General features: G+C 40.5%; 1 protein-coding gene across 2 annotated transcripts in view; it reads right to left on the reverse strand.

The window, feature by feature from the left end:
• LOC139995196 (uncharacterized) overlaps positions 1 to 20,544 on the reverse strand; it is a 166,575-nt gene that overhangs the window by 86,544 nt on the left and 59,487 nt on the right. For both annotated transcript variants that reach the window (XM_072018418.1, XM_072018419.1), the window contains exons 4-8: positions 3,395 to 3,759; positions 2,054 to 2,080; positions 1,566 to 1,737; positions 1,256 to 1,454; positions 145 to 340 (exon numbers count right to left, since the gene is read on the reverse strand). In XM_072018418.1, the coding sequence (XP_071874519.1) occupies positions 145 to 340; positions 1,256 to 1,454; positions 1,566 to 1,737; positions 2,054 to 2,080; positions 3,395 to 3,759 (959 nt within the window). The remainder of the gene's footprint in view (positions 1 to 144; positions 341 to 1,255; positions 1,455 to 1,565; positions 1,738 to 2,053; positions 2,081 to 3,394; positions 3,760 to 20,544) is intronic.

Genomic DNA, 20,544 nt, shown 5'->3' on the forward strand with positions numbered 1-20,544 from the left:
CGTTGCCTAATGCGAATACGTAGAAAGTTTAAGCGTCGGTGTTACGTATTACGGAAATCGACAGTGCGAGAAGCTTTTGCGTGTTCCCGAAGAGGAACGACGAAGCGAAACTATACATTTTGCAAACGTTCGAAAGCTGATTACCTTGCTTTTGTGAATATGCTGATGTTGATATTCGCTGTCGAATTCCGGCTCGCTGAAATAGCTCTGGTCTTCCCAGTGAGGAGGTAGTCCTGTTCCTGTTCCCGGGATCCCCAAAGGTCCTGGCATCCCTGTCACACCGTCAGTGCTCTCGAACAGTCGCAAGACGCTGCGGTCTCGGATGTCTCTCAGATGCGATCTGAAATCCACATGAGAACCTTTCGATACGGCTATGGTGTTCCGGTAGGGAAATTCTCGATCGACGTGCAGAAAATCGAACACTTTTCTGCTATAGTTCTCGGTCATGGTTAGAACACCGGAGGAAGGTCTGAATTTAGTGTGTGATATTGTACATAGAACGTACAATTGCAATGAAATTTTCATAATAAATGTGAAAATTCATCAGCGATGCAAAGATCAGATATGCAAAGGTAATGCAAAAATAATCTTATTATAAGTAATTGATGATTTCTATTACGTTTAATGTAGAATATATAGATTGTTTGTGTTTGCCAGACTAACGGGACAACAAAACATTGATGGGTTGCTATAATTTCTGTGACACCATCGAAACCAATTTGGTCATCGAATCTCGTTATAAATGCGGCTGTATATCCCATTACAAAAATTACCTTTGATCTTTTCTTTCCCAAATTCAATCGTCCTCGTGTGTCTACACCAGAGACATAAATGTGTACCGCGAAAATGAAAATCAAGAGATTTCATTTGACAGTATCGAATAAGCGCAGCTACAGACGGATCGACTAGGTTTAGGTGGTCGACTAGCGAGTACATTTTAGTAAATCGCTTTGTACAGATGGAAATTTGACGAACTGGCTCGTTGGTCGATTAAAAGCGGTCTGAAACTGACAAGAAGCGTCAGACGGTTAAAGAGTATAAACAGTCGGATCGGTGGTCGTCGACTGAACGCCACTAGACTTTACTAAGCTACACGATCAAGCGTTTGTGTTCGTACGCGAGGAACTTGGACTCGTTGCTGGTCGACCATTCGGTCGATGAAATTTACATTTCCACGAAACGACCTGGTGAAATTTCTCTAGTCGTCTAGTCGATTCTTCTATAGTCGCTCTGACCGATATGTACATTCAAGTACCTGAGATCTTCGAGTTCGTAGAACATGTCCTTGTTGCTATCGTGTATGTAAACCTTGACGTGAGGACTGTCTAGATATTCCATAGTGAGTTGTTTGGGAAAACTTCTGACGAAGAGAGCCTTAACGGTGTCTATGCTAGTGATTTCGTTGGGTAGGAGCGCCCGCTTCGTCTCGTTTCTATACTGCAGGAACACTAGACCTAAGGAATCGTCCACAGAAACGCATCGTTTCGTCAGGAATGTCCGACAAGGGCATCGAGCAGCGAGGCAGCAACAAGACGCTCCTAATTCTATCGCGGGTCGATCGTTACCTAGTGGTCGCTCCAGAGTTTTGCTGGGGGTCCGTACGACGGGGAGGCTGCTTCTTTGCTTACCACCCCGTCGAAATCCAGTGCTCGATGTCTCCACCTCGGACATGATGCCCGGGTCGTCATCGAATAACATCGTCGAAGAGGGAGGTGGGTACCCGCGCGGAAGAGGCGACTGAAACAACCAAACGAAATCTGTCAGATCACCAAAGCATTGTCCTTTCTCTGCTTTTGCCTGTGTTTCGTCCACGTATTCTTTTTTCTTTTTTTTTTTTTTTTTTAATGAAACGATCGTTCGAATCCAACGCGCATCAATAGAGAGAGAGAGAGAAAAAAAAAAGAAAGCAAAAGAAAGAAAAAGTCGTGTGTGAACGACGATACGATAGTGAAAAAACGATGTAAAAACGGACGCATGCCATCGTGCGATTCGAAACGATACAAAGAGAAAAGGGAGAAACGTGTATGAAAAAGAGAGGAAAAAGAAGAATTACCTTTCTCTGGCGAGACTTGGTCCCCATCTGTTAGGCGGCGGCAGGTACACGGAAACACACACACACAAGTAAACCAGTTAGACGTATATATGCATGGAGCAGAAAAGGAGGTTGGCTGGAAATGTACTGTGAAAAGGTAAGAGCGAAACAATGCGATCGCGATCGCGATCGCGATCGATCGATCGTCTGTCGTTGGTCGTTGCTTGAGTTTCCAGGCTGCACGCAACTGGTCCTGTAAAAATCTCTCACGATCGCCAACATTTCCCATGCGCTCTTTTCGTCTTCGTTCGAAGACGTTTCACAAAGTTGCAGATCGTTTCACGTCGTTTTCAAAGACGAAGTGGGCGACGCGGTTCGATTGGACGGATAAAAGGGATCGAGTAAAAATCGAAAATATCGAGGGAAAGTTACGAGCAGGAAGACATGACGGTGCACGACAACGTGAAACGATTAGGTGCCACGTGTACGCCACCAAGATAGGTGGTGTGTAAACGATTAAGGATATAGACGACTCGTAGGGGCTGACGACTGCCGGCTGTTCTGTTTCCCCGAACTCGTTTTATTTTCTTTTTTTTTTTTCCTCCCCTCTTTCTTTTCGTTTTCCCTCGCCCGACTCTGGCTCGAACCAGGACAAACAAAAGCGCGAAAAGGGCACGGTCGAAAATAAACGAAACTCGGCGTGTGTGTATATGTACATGCTGTTTGAACGTTGAACACGATCGGGGCAACGCGAGACGAGAAACGAGGACGGCGTAGGTGGATACGGAGCTTAATTAACCTCTTCCCTTCGTTACGCTCGGCTCTTGACCTCGGAATATATCCGCTAAAGTTGTTGGCCAGATACTTTGCACAAGATCGTCGCTTACGTAATCGTAGCACGCGAACCGCTAATTCCTATCGAGCATCGAAAAGAAGCGTAAAGCGGAGATACACGAACGCCCGTAACACCGTCGCTGCTAAAAAATCTGGCTATTTCGTGTAAACAATTATCGTGATAAATAAAATGGCGTAGAAAGAAAAAAAAAAGCGTCGATGTAAGTAAACCTTCTTTGGCCAAATTCAAACTACTCCCTTTCGTGAAACTTTCTCGGAACATTGGCAACTTTCGTAGCCCCTGCGCGTCGATCGAGTCGGAGAGATCAAAAATATAAGAGAAACATAGAAAAAAAATTGGAGAAGACTCTGGGTGTCGTCAGCGATCCCAAAAGGAAAGCATCCACGGGAAGGTGGGTGTGTTCGAGGGGAACGTAAAGGGGAAGAAAAGACTCGAAAAAAGTGTAAACGAGAGCACAAACGATAAAAGTTAATGTGTATTTACATGTTGCGGGAGCAAAGATTCACCTCGAGATCCATGGTGGTATGACGCGTCGGCGGCGTACCGTATTGGCCGTGTGGCGGCGGCAGATGATGGGGATGAAGGGGGTGTAGCTGCTGGGCCGCGTTGAACTGCTGATGATGTAGGGACGGTTGGTGATCGCCGCCGAGGGTGTGCCTCCTCGGCTCGTCCCTCGATCGGCCACCACCCCCTGAACCGCTTCTGCCCCCCGAGCCTCCGCCGACGCTTCCGCCACCTCCAACCCCCAACACACTTCCACCTCCGCCCCCGCCCCCTCCGACTCCACTACCCACGCCGCCGCCACTGCCGCCTCGCCGACCAGTTGCAACCTCGTTCGAGCCCGCCTCACCCTCCCCCCTGCCGGACCCACCTGAAACACGATGCAAAATCACCCTTTAGTCGATGCTCACTTTCATACAATATGCATCCTCACTTTTATAGGATACAGTGAAAATGTTTATCCGTACGTTCTATAGAATTTACATATATATACAAAACTAAAGTAAAAATGTCGGTTGGCGGGTAGTTTGAATTCTATGAAATTTACATATATATATATACACAAAATAAAAGTAAAAATGTCGGTTGGCGGGTAGTTTGAATTCTATGAAATTTACATATATATATTTATAATTTACTTTATATTTTATAATTTATAATTACATATATATATATATAAATTCAAACTACCCGCTAACCTACATTTTTACTTTTGCGTTTTACCAAAAGTTATTTGCTGAATAGAAAGATCGCGAGAGAAGAACGGTAATTTAGGACTTAGAAAATCGATTTCAGATTTTCCAGGTAAAATTTGTATTTGTTTGAGTTGCAAGCAGCGCGATCGCGCTGTTTAGATTTTGTGTCGAAAAGTCCCAGTACATTTGAACGCTACGGAAGACTTATAAGGTATTTTGTATTTCATTGTTATCTTCTCCATAATTTTTATTGAACGAAATTTGAAATGTTTAGAAACTAATAGTACGCATATATAATAGTATAGATGTATTTCATAAAAATAAGAAATATAACGAGCGCTATTGCGCCGCTTGTTTCTCTTCGCAATCGATTAAGACCCCTGTTTTTTCAAAGACCACTGGCACTCAAATGCTTAATTATTCCCAATTATAATTTAATTATTCCCAAAATAAACTCAATTTTCCAGGATCGATCGCCTGATTTACCCTGAGGATCTACGTATTACACGCACACACACACATATATATGTACAACAACGATATGTAGTATCGATATGTAGTGGATATGTAGTAGCCGCGTAGTAGTGACACACATATATGAGTATGAGTGTATGTGGAAGTATATGCGTGCGCAGCATCTCGTAAAACAGAAGAATGCAACTGTTTCGTACGTATGGTGGTAAAGAAGGCAAAAAGAAGTGCTGTGGCGTGTGCAATGTGTATCTACGAATATCTTGTAAATCACATATTAAATAAATCTGAAACTATTTTAATATCATTTCTACGTGTAATATAAGTGTTGCTATACATTTATTTCAGCGACTGAGATCCACAATTCGCAACATGTTGCTTGCGATCTATCGGGTTCGTTTCTTTTTTTATAACAAGATTTAAGTCTGAACGATAACCATCAATTTAATATCAATTTAATTGATTCGATCTGATATCGTCGATGTAGGGTATGAAACGATCATTTTTGGAATTAGCTGGTCGTTTTTTCCCCGGCCTGGCGCTCGTCACGAAACTACGTTAACGATAAAAGAGCTTGTCTTGTTCTTAGGAAGATCGAAAAAACGAATTGGAAACGTTTGTTTCTCCCAGAAGACCGAGTAGTTCTGTGCCGATGGAATAACAAAGTTGGCAGAAAAGTGGCGAAAACGCGTAAAGGAAAACGAACGCATCCTTCGGTTTGGTTGTAAAAATGGAACGAGATTTCCGTGTAACGTTCCCTGTGTGTACGTTCTACTGGCAGAGTGCTATAGGCGAACTTGAACGATTCACCACGCGAGGGCAGCTGTGTCGCTATCGCAAACTCGTGCCCGCTAAAATCGCGATCTTTTGCGTCATTGTTGCGCCAAATGAGCGGTATACTTTTCAAATATATGTACACGGCAACGTTATACGAGAGAGCCCATACAACGCTCGAAATAGACACGTTGCCTATTTCTCATTCTTCTCCTAAATTCATAGCAAAGCTTCTAAGCTATTCGACTGGATCTTTCTCTTGAACATCCTAACAAAGTTTAACCGGAAGAACATGGAGAACGCCTTGTATATTTTGCTCGGTCTCCCGCATGAATGCACTGCCGAGGGAGCGACAAACGAGCGAATAAAGTGGCGCGTATCTTGTGGCGCCTGCTGCTCGCACGTGTCTCCTCGTGTAACTATTTCCGGCCACTTCCGCGAACGCGTTATTCTCGGCCGAGTTTACCTACGATTTTCTGCCAAATAGGTCGGCTCCATGTTACACAGAAAACGACAAGTTTTCTGCTTAATCCGCTTAAGGTATTTGTAGCGTGAACGATATCCCTCAACGGTAAAACGCGCCGAGACTCGAGAGCCATATTCTTCGCACAAACAAAATTTCTTGCCTGTGTGTACCCTTTATGCGCGCACGCTACAAACAATTCAGATATGAAGAGAACGCTGTAATATAACGCTTTGCCTTGTAATACATAGGATTACTTTTATTCGAAAACGGTTAGATTGGAAGGGGAATTTTTCTCTAAAATACCACTCTTCTATCCATTTTACGCAACGTATTAGTTTTTCAACAAGCTAGTAGGAACGGTTTCTCCGTAATTAATCGAAAAGTCACTTTGCACACAGTGGCTTTGCCACAGGGCTACGTGTTGAAACTTTCAACTTTCAAGACGAATATCTCCATTTTGGTAAATCGCATTTAGATATGGAAAATTTCAAACAAATTGTACGAAAATCCATCTACTCTACGAATGCCTTCTAACTTCTATTTTCGTATCGGAGATGCCAGTTTCGCGTTTACGGTTCTGTCCATCAGTCGGTAGTACACTTGGCCGCTCTCGACCAAATGATCGTCAGAATGTAATTGCAGAAAATGCAGTTCGATCAACGGCTATCGCTCGTGGCGCGATCTACATCGATCGCCAGATTTCCAACATATTCCAGCGGAATAGCCTGCTAAATGGAAACTATTCGCCAAGTAGCGATCGACGCGTAATCTATGCGATCGCAATTCGAATGGCACGCGAGTCTGTCGAGGAAGCTGAACGACGAAACGTCTGTGAGTTTAATCGGGCCAGCGCGTTGGAAGCTCGCGAAGCAAATGTAGGTCGCAAACGGTTGTTCATCCGTTGCTCGCTCGTCGGCCCGCCTGTTCGACGTCGACGTCCAATTAACGGCGAGCTTCGCGAATTCTGGCACACCGGGGCAAACGTGTTTGCCTCTATCTTCGCCATCATATCTGCACGAATGGACACGCGCTATCGACACGAAGGACCTGCGACGTTTATCGATGAAAATAAAAATAATCGACAATCTTTGAAGCTGATTGACAGTGATTAACCCTATTAAAAAAAAAAAATTTAATTCTTCTCTTTCTTGCTAATTGATCGAGGAAATTGTTTTAACGCGAGAAGAGTAAAAATGCGAGATACAGTGGATGTCAAATGTTAAAAATATTTTGGATAATTACGCTGAGCAACGAGAGATATTTATAGACTCAGTTGAGTGTATTTTCTCTATACTCCAACGTTCAGAGCTTTAAAAAATGATTTATAGGAAATCTATCTAGCTATCGATTAAATTAAACTGGTCGCTGTACTCGCTCTTACGATACCACAAAACAAATATGACAAGAACTGGGCAAACATTACGAATATACGCTATCGAGATACATAAGCCAACGACGGTATCGGGGCTCCACGACACTGTGAAAGGGTTAAAACGATCGATAATACGAACCCAAGAGTTTCTTCTCTGCCGTCGGATGCCTATCGATCGTCTTCTACCGACGAGCAGGACCGCCTCGCGCAATTAAAACGTCATTCGTCGTAGACTTATCTTCGGGGAAAGATGTGCTCGATGAAATCCATTAGCGGCAACACGAGAATTTTCTAGCCGTATTGAAATCGGTTAAAAGCATCGGCACGCGTGATTATCGGTGACAAGTACGAGCAAGCGAACGCTGCGAGCGAAATTAAGCTCGCGCGAACGATCGATCCGGCTGTCACCTTCAGCTTGCTGCAATTGATTTCTCTAACTAAACCTTCTGCACCCTCGAAATCACAGAAGTGTTTGCTACATAAGAAAAAGAAAAAAAAAATAGAGGAAAGAAACTTGATAACGAGCTAGAACACGGAGACACGCGAAGCAAACTTCAACTTCCTCGCTTTACAACGACGCTATATCGTTTCCACCTACACCTACAGTACGCGATACATATTCCCCTGCACTGACCGGTTCGATAAAACTCGAAGCGCCGCGGCCGACGATACGACCAGCACTGGTAACCACCACGACACCGCGAGATTCTCGAACGCGTTTATTTTCAGAATAGCCGGCGAGCATGCACGCGAGCGAGGAAACGAAACCGACGAATCAACGAAAGCCTGCTGTCCGCCGGCTGTCCGTCGAGAAATCTAATCTCAACGTTCGGATATATGTGTGTATTCGATAATTCGTCACCGTAGATAAGATTCCGTACGGTCGCGGGCTGCGAATACCTGTAACCCGATACGAACAACATCGACTCGTTCTCCACATCGAACACGATGTATTTCTCGTGTAAAGCCGAATTTAGACTGTTTCGGTGTGCAGCAAGATGGCGGCTGAAACGAACGTTGAAATTGACCTTCATCGACCGTGTTTCTTCGAAGTGCAAAACAGCGTAAATTCGTCTTAATACGTCATTTCCCTTCTCTTATAGAAGACGCATTTTATTTATTAGAAATACGACGTTGCCATAGCTCGAGTATCGCTATTTTTCAAATATTTGTTTAATTAGCTGTGAAATGTTTCATTCAAACGTTGTCCATGTCTGACTCACAGCTACGTGGATTATCGATAAGAGCTTTAAATATTATTTGTACGAGTTTTGTGGTGTACTTTTCTCAATTCGTATCAAAAGATCTATCCGTCGTGAATGGAATTACTGTTGCTCGTGAAATATCGTCAATCTGGGATTAGAGATAACGCGGACACTCGGTCCATGCAAGCGAGAACATTTCACGCTAATACGTCTATTGCTTATACAACGGGAAGAACAATTATTCATTATCCTTTACCTTCTATTATTATTCCAAGTAATTATCTATTTGGTTACGGTTTAAAGTAATTTTCTTTTTCTCTGATAATCGTATCGAAGGTAGGAAATTGGAACGCGTTCCGTTTTCAACGCCACGTAACGAGGACGGTGGATAAATTCGTTCCGATAAGCGCAACGAAAATAACCGACACCCTCGTGCAATCACAAGTTCAACGTTCCCTTTCGACTAGACAGACTACACCCACGCGAAAATAGTGTGACTGTAGTAATTATAGCGAACGTAGAATGGTAGGGGGGAAGGCCGACGCTGAGAATGTTTGCGCGAAGAGCAACCCTTGCCAATTTCTCTCTTCTTTCTTTTTCTTCCAAAAAAAGTAAACGGTACTATATGTCGTTTTGAATATTTATCCCATAGGTTCTCATCTTTTTTTTTTTTTTTTTTTTAAGGAAAATATTCATCGTGTTATATAATTACCGAGAGCGTAAATTGAATCTAAATTTTAAATTAAATCAATTAAATCTAATCGTACGAAATTAATTCCGATCGTAGACGTATGCAATATGTACACACGATATCTTTCCAAATACGACGAAGAACGCGGAACACAACGATGCATCGAAGAAATCGAAAGGTGTAATAATAATGTGCAAAACGCATAATTATAGAAATGCGGAAATATAGAAAATATCCGAGCTATGATACTCTCTATAATATTTAAGAAAATAAAAAAGTTGGAATTTGATGTCTAATTTGTACGCGAAGCATCGCATCATCTAATAACTTGGCCAGATACTAGAGAGAAATCGGAATTTAATGTTGCATCGAAAAACTTACGTCATCCCGAAATACCACGACCCGAACATCATCGTACATTTTATAATTATCCTTTTCAACTGCTTCGATCGTATGATATTACATGTCAATAGCACGCATGTGTTCGCTGATCTTTTTCTCGTTTATTTAAACACATGGACGAGCTCTTTTATCACTTTAGATCTTGTTTGTGTCATTGTCTTTGTTTTTAATTCTTGGTAATTAAGTTCTATTTAAGTGCTTGGTTATTATGCAGTAATTACGCATTAGCCATAATCGATTTTAATTATTAAACTCTTGATAATCGTAATTTATTAATCTATAATTAGATCATTCACTTACTTTCGTAGCATTTCTCTTCTTGTACTATTCATGGGATTTAACACGTTCGTCGCCACGTCGCACATATCTATGCGACGGATATACTACCGTGGGGGGCCCCCCCGTCACCAAATAATGGTGACGCTCTTCTTGTTCGAGTTAATTAATTAAATATACGATATTATATATAGGATATACAACATAAAAATATTAAAAACACATTATACCATACTTTTTATTAATTTACATTCTGAATAATATATTACATTATCCTATATCGTATGGTATTCGTTAAAACATTCCAAACACATTTGGGGTGATTTTGGGCACTTCGAGAAATAGTTAGACTCCGTTATCATTACTCTCCTCGCTTTCAAATATATTTTCACGCTGTTTACTGAACATTTTGACGATGAAAAAATCACCGATGTACGTCTCACAAGTATGCTTCTCGACTAAATGAAAGATCTGAGATATCTGCCATGAGATCCCTCGGAATACTCTAGCTGGATAGCTTATCGCTTTCTCCATTTCAGAAATAAATAATCTTTTCTTTATAATGAATCGAAGGGGATAAACAATGATTTGAAGGCGATAAACAATGAATCGAATGCGATAAACGATGAATTCCTGCTTGTCGCTCTATTTACGTTCTGCGTACCGGCGATCGGATTTGGGCCCCGCAGGAAACTTAACCGAATCACGCTGGGCGACGAACGTGTTAAATGAAATAAAATAATTTCCTACGCAAGTTTCACCTTTTTATAAATAAAATATAATTCTATAATTATATTTCTAGAAGTATGAATTTACGGAAAAATCTGCCGTCTGCTTAGTTGTTCGACTTTTGATTTTTCAAAATACCCCACGAAAAGGCAATCGATCACACGTTCGAGAAATTCATCGACGTTAATCCATAGCACGCGATCGCATGCACCGCGCGTATCTCGCGATCCTACGCGATTAGAATTACATTACGCGTATGCTCGTGGCCCGATCGAACTTCATTACCGACACGGACACGGTTTCCGAACTAATGCGAGCCATTTTAGTTTCTTGACCTCGTCCGATACAACTGTTGCGCGTTTCCGGCGTGGTCATCACGAATAAATCACGAAACCTACACTACCGCTTAATTCTTATATTCATATATTGTATAATCAGCCATTGTTAATAAAAATCGAGCAAAATGTGCACGTGTTTGTGGCAAGCCTGCACAGTCGAAATAGGAATTTGGAAGAAATTTATGATCGTCGGAGTTTCCAATTTTTTTGTAAATTTTACAAGAATCAAAAATATACAGAAAATGATGGCAACTTGTGTCGAAAGCCTAACACCATCCAGTCTGCAAAGATTATCTTCGACACTGAGGATAATTAAAACGGATTTAAGAGAATCTGTGAAAGAGGATTTGACTGAAGCTATATATTTTCTTATTTTTATAAAAATCCTAGTTTCGCATTTTACTTTGCCTTTATTCAAATGAAAGGAATTTTACTTGATACTCATTTCGTGCTACTTCCTTTTATTCTTCTATTTTAGACAAACTGCATTGTATCATTACATTATCATCATATCACATTATATTGTTACAGCATTTATTCGAAAAACTGCAATTTAATTTATCAGTTGAATTTAAAGTCTTTTTCTTTACTGGCAATGGAAACTTTATTTTTATAATTCCTTTGCTTTATTTGTCTTTACTGCGAGCATAATATCTTTAGCTTTCTACAACACTATATATAGTATATATAAACATACTGTCTACAAAACATTAATAATCTAATTATATACATAAACACATACAATTAATATGTTAACAGCAAAAGAAAAAGAAAAATAAATGAAGTGACGAATTTTCATTGCTGACTGTGTAGTTCTGGTTTGTGGACGACAGCGTAACGACAGTAAGAGAAAGAGGCGAACTCGTAGGCCACGAAACGCGATCATACGGGAACAAACGTCACGTATGAATCTGATTGATGAGAATGACCATTGATTAGGCGCGAAAAAGTTTTGACTGGCTTTTATATCCTATAACCGCTCCGATACAGCATGTTTTATAACCGATGACTATAAGGGAAAAAGGTGATTTTTATGACGAGGGCCAGAGGAAAAAGAGACGCTGAGAGAGGCGCTGGGTGGGTCTACAGGTCTACTCAACGCCTTCACTGCCACGGTGATCATCGGTGACCCATGTTGCTAAATTTTTAAAGCGATTAAAATTCCATGGAGTGAAAAATTTCCAATAATGTGAACAATTTAAACAATGCCGTCCGGAAATATCGCGCAAATACGATATAATATTTTGCAAAAATGAAATATGCCGTAGTACGGCGGTTCTTAAACAACTTCTTTCCGTTTACCACGGGCCTCCTCTAAATAATTTTTTGTTGTTGCGAATTCCCTTCGATTGAAGAAGGCTTAACTCAAGACCTAAACGCATAACGAGCCAAAGATATTAAATGTATATGCAAGATATATCGAAATATAATATATTTTATATTATAAAATATCTATTATAATATATTTCATAATATAAAATATCCAATATAAAGTACTTTATAATATAAAATATCTAATATAATATACTTTACAATATAAAATATCCAATATAATGTACTTTATAATGTATAATATCTAATATAATATATTTTATAATATAAAATAACCAATATAATATACTTTATAATATAAAATAACCAATATAATATACTTTATAATATAAAATATCTAATATAATATACTTTATAATATAAAATATCCAATATAATATACTTTATAATATAAAATATCCAATATAATATACTTTACAATATAAAATATCCAATATAATATACTTTACAATATATAATATCCAATATAATATATTTTATAATATAAAATATCCAATATAATATATTTTATAATATAAAATATCTGTTATAATATATTTTATATTATAAAATATCTATTATAATATATTTCATAATATAAAATATCCAATATAATGTACTTTACAATATAAAATATCCAATATAATATACTTTATAATATAAAATATCTAATATAATATACTGTATAGTATAAAATATCCAATATAATATATTTCATAATATAAAATATCTAATATAATACATTTTATATTAAAATACAAAATATATTCAAACGTATATTTAAAATACCAGTTAGCTGCTCATCGACAACCTTCAAATTTGGAGAGAAAAGATTCGTTACAAATAAACAAATACACGTAGCAAATAATTTTTATTCGAATAACGTGATAATAACTTAAAAACGCGAGGATTTGCTGGCTTTCCGGGGACTACCGCGTTAAGAACCGTTGCTGTAGTATATTACATCTACTGCGGCTGGCAGAGCAAAATATATATTTATATAAAATTCGCGTGGCACTGCCTACGGTAATTAATCGCTTTAACTATATCCAGGATACTCTAATACGGGAATATGGAGTAAGACGAGATTAATGTTTATTTTGCATTGCTATGCTTCCACGTTACTGAAAATAAACAGCTGAATTTTGCACAACACCGGTAGTTAAAGCCAGCTTATACCGTTTTTATGAGTTTAGCGAGAATTTTTCTCATCCTAACGATTATAATCTTGTTTTCTACCGTCTTTTCAATATCACAATAGATGATAAGTAACTGCATATTCTCAATGTTATGTCTCGTAATTATTATATTATATTTCTCAATATTATGTCCTGCATATTATCATATTCTTCAGTAATACGTGTTTAGTGTTCACGAACGTTATTCGCAAGAAAATAAAAACATTAATTTCCATGCAACATTTTAGCAGAATGGGGATGTTTGTACAAACGGAACTCTACATGCAACGAGCGTATAGAAGAAAAAGCGACAGAGTTGGACCGAAGAGTCAACGCGGAAGAAAACTACAGATTTTAAGATTCTCGCAACTGCACTGTGGAGAGCAAGCTGGCTTTCTATCGAAGACTAGTTTAGGACCTTGTCAAACTATGTTTTCGCTGCAACAGGACGCAGAATTCATATTTTATTTAAAAGAAACGGAGGATCCATTATTTGGTCTGTTGAGATATGTATAATTTTCTGTGCTGGACTGGGTTAAATGCGTAGTGGGGATACTTGTATGTGAGTATCAGTGTCTCGAAGACAAAAGAATGTAAACGGTGCAGTCGGTTAAGAGTCGGGTATGGAAGAAAGTGCTGAGACGCGTGCAAGTATGTATCGATGAATATATGAGGAATCGTCCATGAAATAAATATGTTATTGTTTTAATATTAATCCTCAATATTAATTAAGTGTTCCTATAACATTATTTCGGCTTCAAAGATTCACAATTTCCAACATGGTCCATGAGCAATGGACACGTGCAGACAGACGCCCCGAGGCAAGAACATCGTTACTGTCTTTAAATTTGTTTCTTTTGTATTAAATTTTGCAAGTTTGTGTTAACGTATTTCAAACACAGCAGATATCTATACTATATGTAATATTTCCTGTAATTGTAACATCGATAAACACGATATTCCAAAACAGATTTTTTCTTAGTGTTCCAATCTTGTCGCAACTTCCCTTCCCTATGAACAGTGCTGTATACGTATCCCGGGAATTAACTGTCAAATTTAAACAGACAATAATTTCTCAGCGAACTCTACAGGCCGTTTATCGATTATCGTCGGTGAAAAATACGCGCTCGAAAGTGCGCTGCTCCTATGCCATTTCTTTTCCATCCTGTTTGCACGCTCAAATTTCACGGACCGAGCGAATCCCAAGCAAAAAATCTTCCAAACAGAGAACCACCACAAAGTATCTGCCTGCACGCAAAGTACATAAATGAAATTCACGAGAATCGCAAAATCGACTCTGAATCTCGAGATTCTCGAAAGTTTCGTTTCAATCGTGTTTCCGCTTCGATCGATTAAAGAATACGAGCGAAGAACGACTCGAAGTACGTAGGAAGTACGTTAAGATTCGTTCGGACGAAAGTTCAGCGAACTGACTGGTTGGCCACGACGCGCGTTAATTAACCGTAATTGTTCGAGGTTGTTACAGAATGGGACCGTTGGAAAGGCTTTCGAACGAAACCGCGTGCTTCGCCAACGTTTCAAAAGCCATTCGATCAAACACCATCGAATAATTCATTGTCTTAATTATGATCGACGATTAAAGCTTAACGATACGGCGCTTAACGAGAAGCAACGAGTCCATCAAGAAGCATTCAATTTTAGTTCTTAATAATTGCCATAATTTTTTAACGCAAATGAAAGAGATACATATAGCAGAAAGGTGAAAAAATATTCAGACAAATGTCATTAACAATTGGTCTAGAAACCAGCTGTTATTTTTTCTCACTGTATATTCGTTTTGCATCAAATCGGAGAAAAGGACGAGAGCCTATCGTATACGGTGACTGTACGTCGACAGATCGCGTAATGAAAAATCATCGATAATTAAACGGTGTTTTTTCAGAGAGAAAGGAAAGTTATTGAAGTTGGGGACAGATGGACAGCGAGGGCCAAAGTAGAGAGGTTAAGAGGGATGAAAAGGGGTCTGGGTTATAGGGCGGTACATTCAACGTTCTCTTAATTTCACCCTGTTTCGTAGGGAACGCGAGTAAAAAGCAGCGTGCTGCTTGTACGCCTGCGTGTCTCGCGCAGACGTGTGTTTGTGTGTGTGTGTGTGTGTGCGTGCGCGCGTGTGTGGTTGGCTGTGAATCGAGCGCGTGCCGCGAGAAAAAAAAATCTATATCGCCTTTCAACGCCGAAGAATGTATTTCGGAGAGAGGAAACATTCGCGGCACGTGCACGTGCGTGCGCGATTACGTGCGTGAGTACGTGCGTTATTTAGCGGCGAGTCTGTAGCGTCGCCGCCGTGTCCACGTGTCTTCGATTCTTTGCACGCGAAATCGACGGCTTTCCACGAAACCTCGTCTAACCCCAGTATATCCGAGATCATCGATCCGGTTGAACCGAGAATTCCAAACGCGTGATGGAAAAGAACGTCGAGACGGCTGCCTTATTTATCAGGATTTATCGCCATTTATCACAGTACAGGTTACTTACCACTCTCTTTCTCTCTGTTTTTCTCACTAAACGTGTGTAAATCAAATGGATTAATTACAAGCTTAATAACGAGCTTAAGCACGTCCAGAAGCGAGAGCAGCGTAGTTCACTGAAATTCCCGCTTACTTACATTTCGACGTTGATCAGAGACACACGCGAGAGATGATAACGGTTCGATGAACTAGAGAGATCGAAAAGGGAAACAAAACTCGCGAAACACTTTACTAGATATCGTAACCGAGGTGCATGCACTAACGCTGGCTAGCGCCGGCAGCCGGCTGCCAGAACGCCAGAAGAAAAACCGAGTCGAAAGGAAGCATCGCTAGAATCCTCGTTGCTGCCGCCACCTTCGCCGTTGCTGCCAGTGCCGCCGCCGCTTTTATAATCAATATTAGTTGACGGAGGATCCGCTGAGCGTCGCCGTTCGACGCTGAGAGAGACGGAAAACCGGCGATTTCTCGCATGCACACGTTGCCTCGCAATTAAAGCTCGCAAGATGCGCCAGATAAGCGACAAAGCAGCTTTCGTTGAGAGATCGTTTTCATTTTCGCGTCACTTACTTCTTTTATCAGGAGTTTTCGCTAGGGGGATCAGACGCACCTCCAGAATTCGAGTCTCCTTCGATCTGCATCCCAACCTTGTCCTTGTCTCGCATTCACAACACCGTCAACTATCCGCCGAAATCGCGTGGTCGTTTCGAACGAGGATACTCGACGTCCAAGTGCATGGTCGCGCGAAAAGACGAATCGAGAGCGGAAGAGTGGCGTCCTCGGTCGAACGAAACGCTATTGGTTGCACGAGACACGCGATTTAGGGGATGTCGAGGTGGTTTGACTGGATTTGAAGAGAGAAGAGCAAGCGGAAAGATGGTGTCGCGTATTTTTCGTGGAGAAACTGGCGGCAGGGTGTGGCGAGAGAACGTTTTAAAAGATTGGCACGCGATTCGCTTCGACCGGCGTCCACCGGCGGCGAGGGCGCACGAGACGACGCGACCGTCGCGACGCCGTCGACGCTCGCCTCGCGGCGCGACGCATCGCGCCATCTCGTCGTTGGCGATCGCCGCGCCAAGCTGCCATGGTATCGTCGAGAACTGTTCGCTGCTTTGCCCTTATCACCGACCGGACGAGGGATATGCGGTTTTATCAGCGGAGACTGTGCGAATCCACGGCGACTCACGAACCACCGCTTCCAGATGTTTCTGAAATTGACAGCCGCAGGTGCAAATATTTATAAAACTATAAACGGTATTCGTTTGTCCACATTTGTCTACCCATCATTTCTTTGGTCGTAACATTTTTTTTTTAAAGCGAACAAACGAATACGGTTTATTTCTTATAGAAACTTGCACTTGTAGTTGTCGACCTCTATATAATACAAAATTAAGAAACGCGAGTCAATTTAGGTTAGGTCGATCTTTTTCAGTCGTTGTAAATGCACAGAGACGTTTCGAGATTCGCGAACAAAGAAATCATTATTTCCGACGGATGGGAAATCCGAATGGCCCGTTGACTCGTTTTTTCCGATTAACAGGAGGTTGAAAGTGTCTTTTTTATATGGAAGAATGGATGGAAGCAGATTATTTGGCTATGATAGAAAGACATCAGGATATAGAAAACGTTAGAAAATAGCGAAAACTGAAATGGAAAAGCGATTTTGTCCGGTGAGGAGAATGTAAGAACGAATGAAAAGGCAGAAATCGAGAAAACATTGGATACGTCGTATAAATAGCTGCCGTACCGAGGCAGTTGCTAAAGGGATCGAACAAACGTATCGGTCAGTCAGGGCATTGCCGTGTCGTGCTTTTATTAGACGCGAGAAGCGCGTAAATTTTTATTTCTAGAATCGAATACCATCGGAGGAGTAAGCAAATATTAATCAAGCTTTATAAATGGGAAATATATCTTGAGGCATATGGAAATTTTCATTTTGCCCGAGAATATAATAACTGTAATATGCAAATTAATCGATACACCAATTAAGAAATAAATCACGACCGCTTGGAGAATCGGGGAATTAACTGTACTGTAAAATTGGTTTTTTCCACCCATCCTCGGCTCCCATTTTCTCGCCATCTATAGAAACACGTTTGATTAAATTTTTTCCGATCAAACCTAAGAATCGTGTCATTGGTTTTTTTTAAAAATCCATTTTTATAAAAAGGCTCGTGCACTCAATTTATTTATCCGCCATTGGCAGAGTACTCGGTCAAAGTTCCGTTGAATTTGCTGCAGTGGTTTGAGAGAAAATGGGTCACGAAGTTGGCCAATGTTAGACGTGGATAGAATTCCGTTGTGAATTCCCTTAACGTTATACCGTTATGAATTATGAGTAATTATAACCATCTTTACGTAGAGAACAGAGGAATCGTTCGTCCGATTTGAAAGCAACGAAATTCGAATTCAGCACTTGAATATCGTACTTAGTTAGGTAAAATCGTTAAAACTTTCGTAACGTGCAACGAACTTTCGTAAAAGTTGTTGGAACTTGGAACGAAGACGTGGAAAGATAAGCGTCAACGGAAATACCCGTTTTAATTCGTTTACCCGGTTGAAGCGACATCTCTGCGTAGCTAGTTACACCCGCTGCCAGTGGCTTTGCTGTGTTACTTCCGGTTGCACGCTCAAAGCTGAATAGTTCGAAAGAAACAAAGTAAGAGGAACGAGGTTAAGTTCGATCACATCGAGCCTCGTTCTCATCGAAATCCACTTTTCGGTGTTAAGGACATCCGATTCGATTGCTAGTCGTGTTCCTCGAATTAAACACGCATCCGATATATCGCGATGTCAATTTAAAATTCACGCTATCGCAGATAGGTATATGGACATTTTGATCGATGTTTATTAACAACGCCCAATTATTTCTGAGAATCAGAGATCCAAAATAACTGTTATTTTAAGCATTTTTTTTTTTTTTTGACGAATCTTTCAATGAGAAATTTCTCAAAATACAAAACGATTAAACGATATGACTTTCAACTCTTCTAATTACGAATGACCATTATGAACGATTAACATTTTTTTTTCGTCAACGATAAAATTCGGCTCGTCGATAATGGTTATCCGTAAACAAAACAAAATCCCGTCATCGATAATGATTACCAGTAATCAAAAAAGTTTGGATCATTTGTAATGGCTATTCATAACGAAAGTTTTTTAATCAGAACAGTTAACTTCTTGTACGATGACTTTTTCAGTGACCATTACAACTGTTAACGAATGAAGAAACGGTTGATGACTACTAAGAACATAGAATTAACGACAGGCTAATGATTAAAACGATGCTTCGTATCATAGTCAATTAAATTACAAGTATGACGTATTAACACGTTCACGCCGGCGTGCACCACCGGTGGCTCACGCTCGAGTGCGCCATCAGACGGCGTGCACCACCGGTGGCTCACGCTCGAGTGTGCCATCAGGCGGCGTACACCACTGGTGACTCACACTTGAATCTTCCATCAGACGGTGCGTACTACCAAAAATGTAGTTTAGCAACTAGAGAAAATTGTCATATAGTTGAAAATTTAAATAATAGCGAATTTCAAAAATAGAGAAACACAAATAGCAGCGCTGTTGTGAACGTGTTAAACAGTGAACAAGGTAATGGTTACTTGCACACAGGAAAATACTCGAAATGTTCGAAATTAATTAATTAATTGCAAAAAACATGCAATTAAAATGCAAGAAACGAAATGTCGTTATATGATCATAAAGAGACTTTTGAAACAGCCAATCTCAATTCTTAAGGCTTTGATTCACGAATTCGCTATATTTTGGCGCAGACTACGTCTAATTCCAAATTCCGAGAAACTCGTCGAAACTCGGAGGCGCGCTTTGTGCTAAATACACTGCCACTAAATACGTCGAAAATCCGTTTAAAATCGTGTTTACGTTAACGCGGTGTTTGAGTGGTGTGAATTACGAGCACGCTTCGACGTCGAGACGTCGGGTTGCAGGCTGGAAAAACGGTTGGAAAAGAGGCGGCGACGTTGCGCAGACAGAGCGGCAAAAGAAAGAAAAAGAGGAAAAAGGCAAAACGTGGCCCGGGGTGAAGTTAACGAGAAGGAAGGAAGGGCGGTCGACGTATCCCTTTCGCGCGCCGAAGAGCAGCCGGAAGGGAGAAGAGGCCGATGCCGTGGCCGGGGCTGAAATTCGAACCTGAGGAAACCCGACAGACGCCACGTCGATTCCAGGGGTTAAGTTAAGCTCCTAACGCCTACATACTTAACCAGTTAACTGCGTTTGTCGAGTATACACGTCAAACAAAAACTATTTCTCTACGTCTGACGTGTATACTCGTCGTCGCTTCTATTTATTTACGCACTCCATGACCTAACTCCATGAGAAATTTCTAAAAGTAAATTCCGCAGTTAATTGATTAAACACCGGCCGGTAAAACTTGAACGACAGATCTCAGTTTGCGCAGGGCAAAATCACCGCTAATTAATAGGATAATTAATAAATAGGATCGGTTTAAAAAAATTTACGCGACGAAATTTTCTTCCAGAAAGGATAAAAGTAAAGTACATATATCGCTGTGTGTACGGTGGTACGTAAAAATGACACTGCCGCTTTTATCATTTTGCCCCGGAAAATTAAAAAGAAATAAAAGGAAATTAAATCAAGGGGAAATTATTGACCGCTTCAACACGCGGCTGGAAGTTCTAAAAATGCACAAGAGTGTTATGTGTATCATCTTCTATGAAGGTATGCTCGTAGCTATCACTGTACAAAAGAAGATTTTATCTCACC

The sequence above is a fragment of the Bombus fervidus genome, chromosome 15 (genome assembly GCF_041682495.2).
Source record: "Bombus fervidus isolate BK054 chromosome 15, iyBomFerv1, whole genome shotgun sequence".
NCBI lineage: Eukaryota > Metazoa > Arthropoda > Insecta > Hymenoptera > Apidae > Bombus > Bombus fervidus.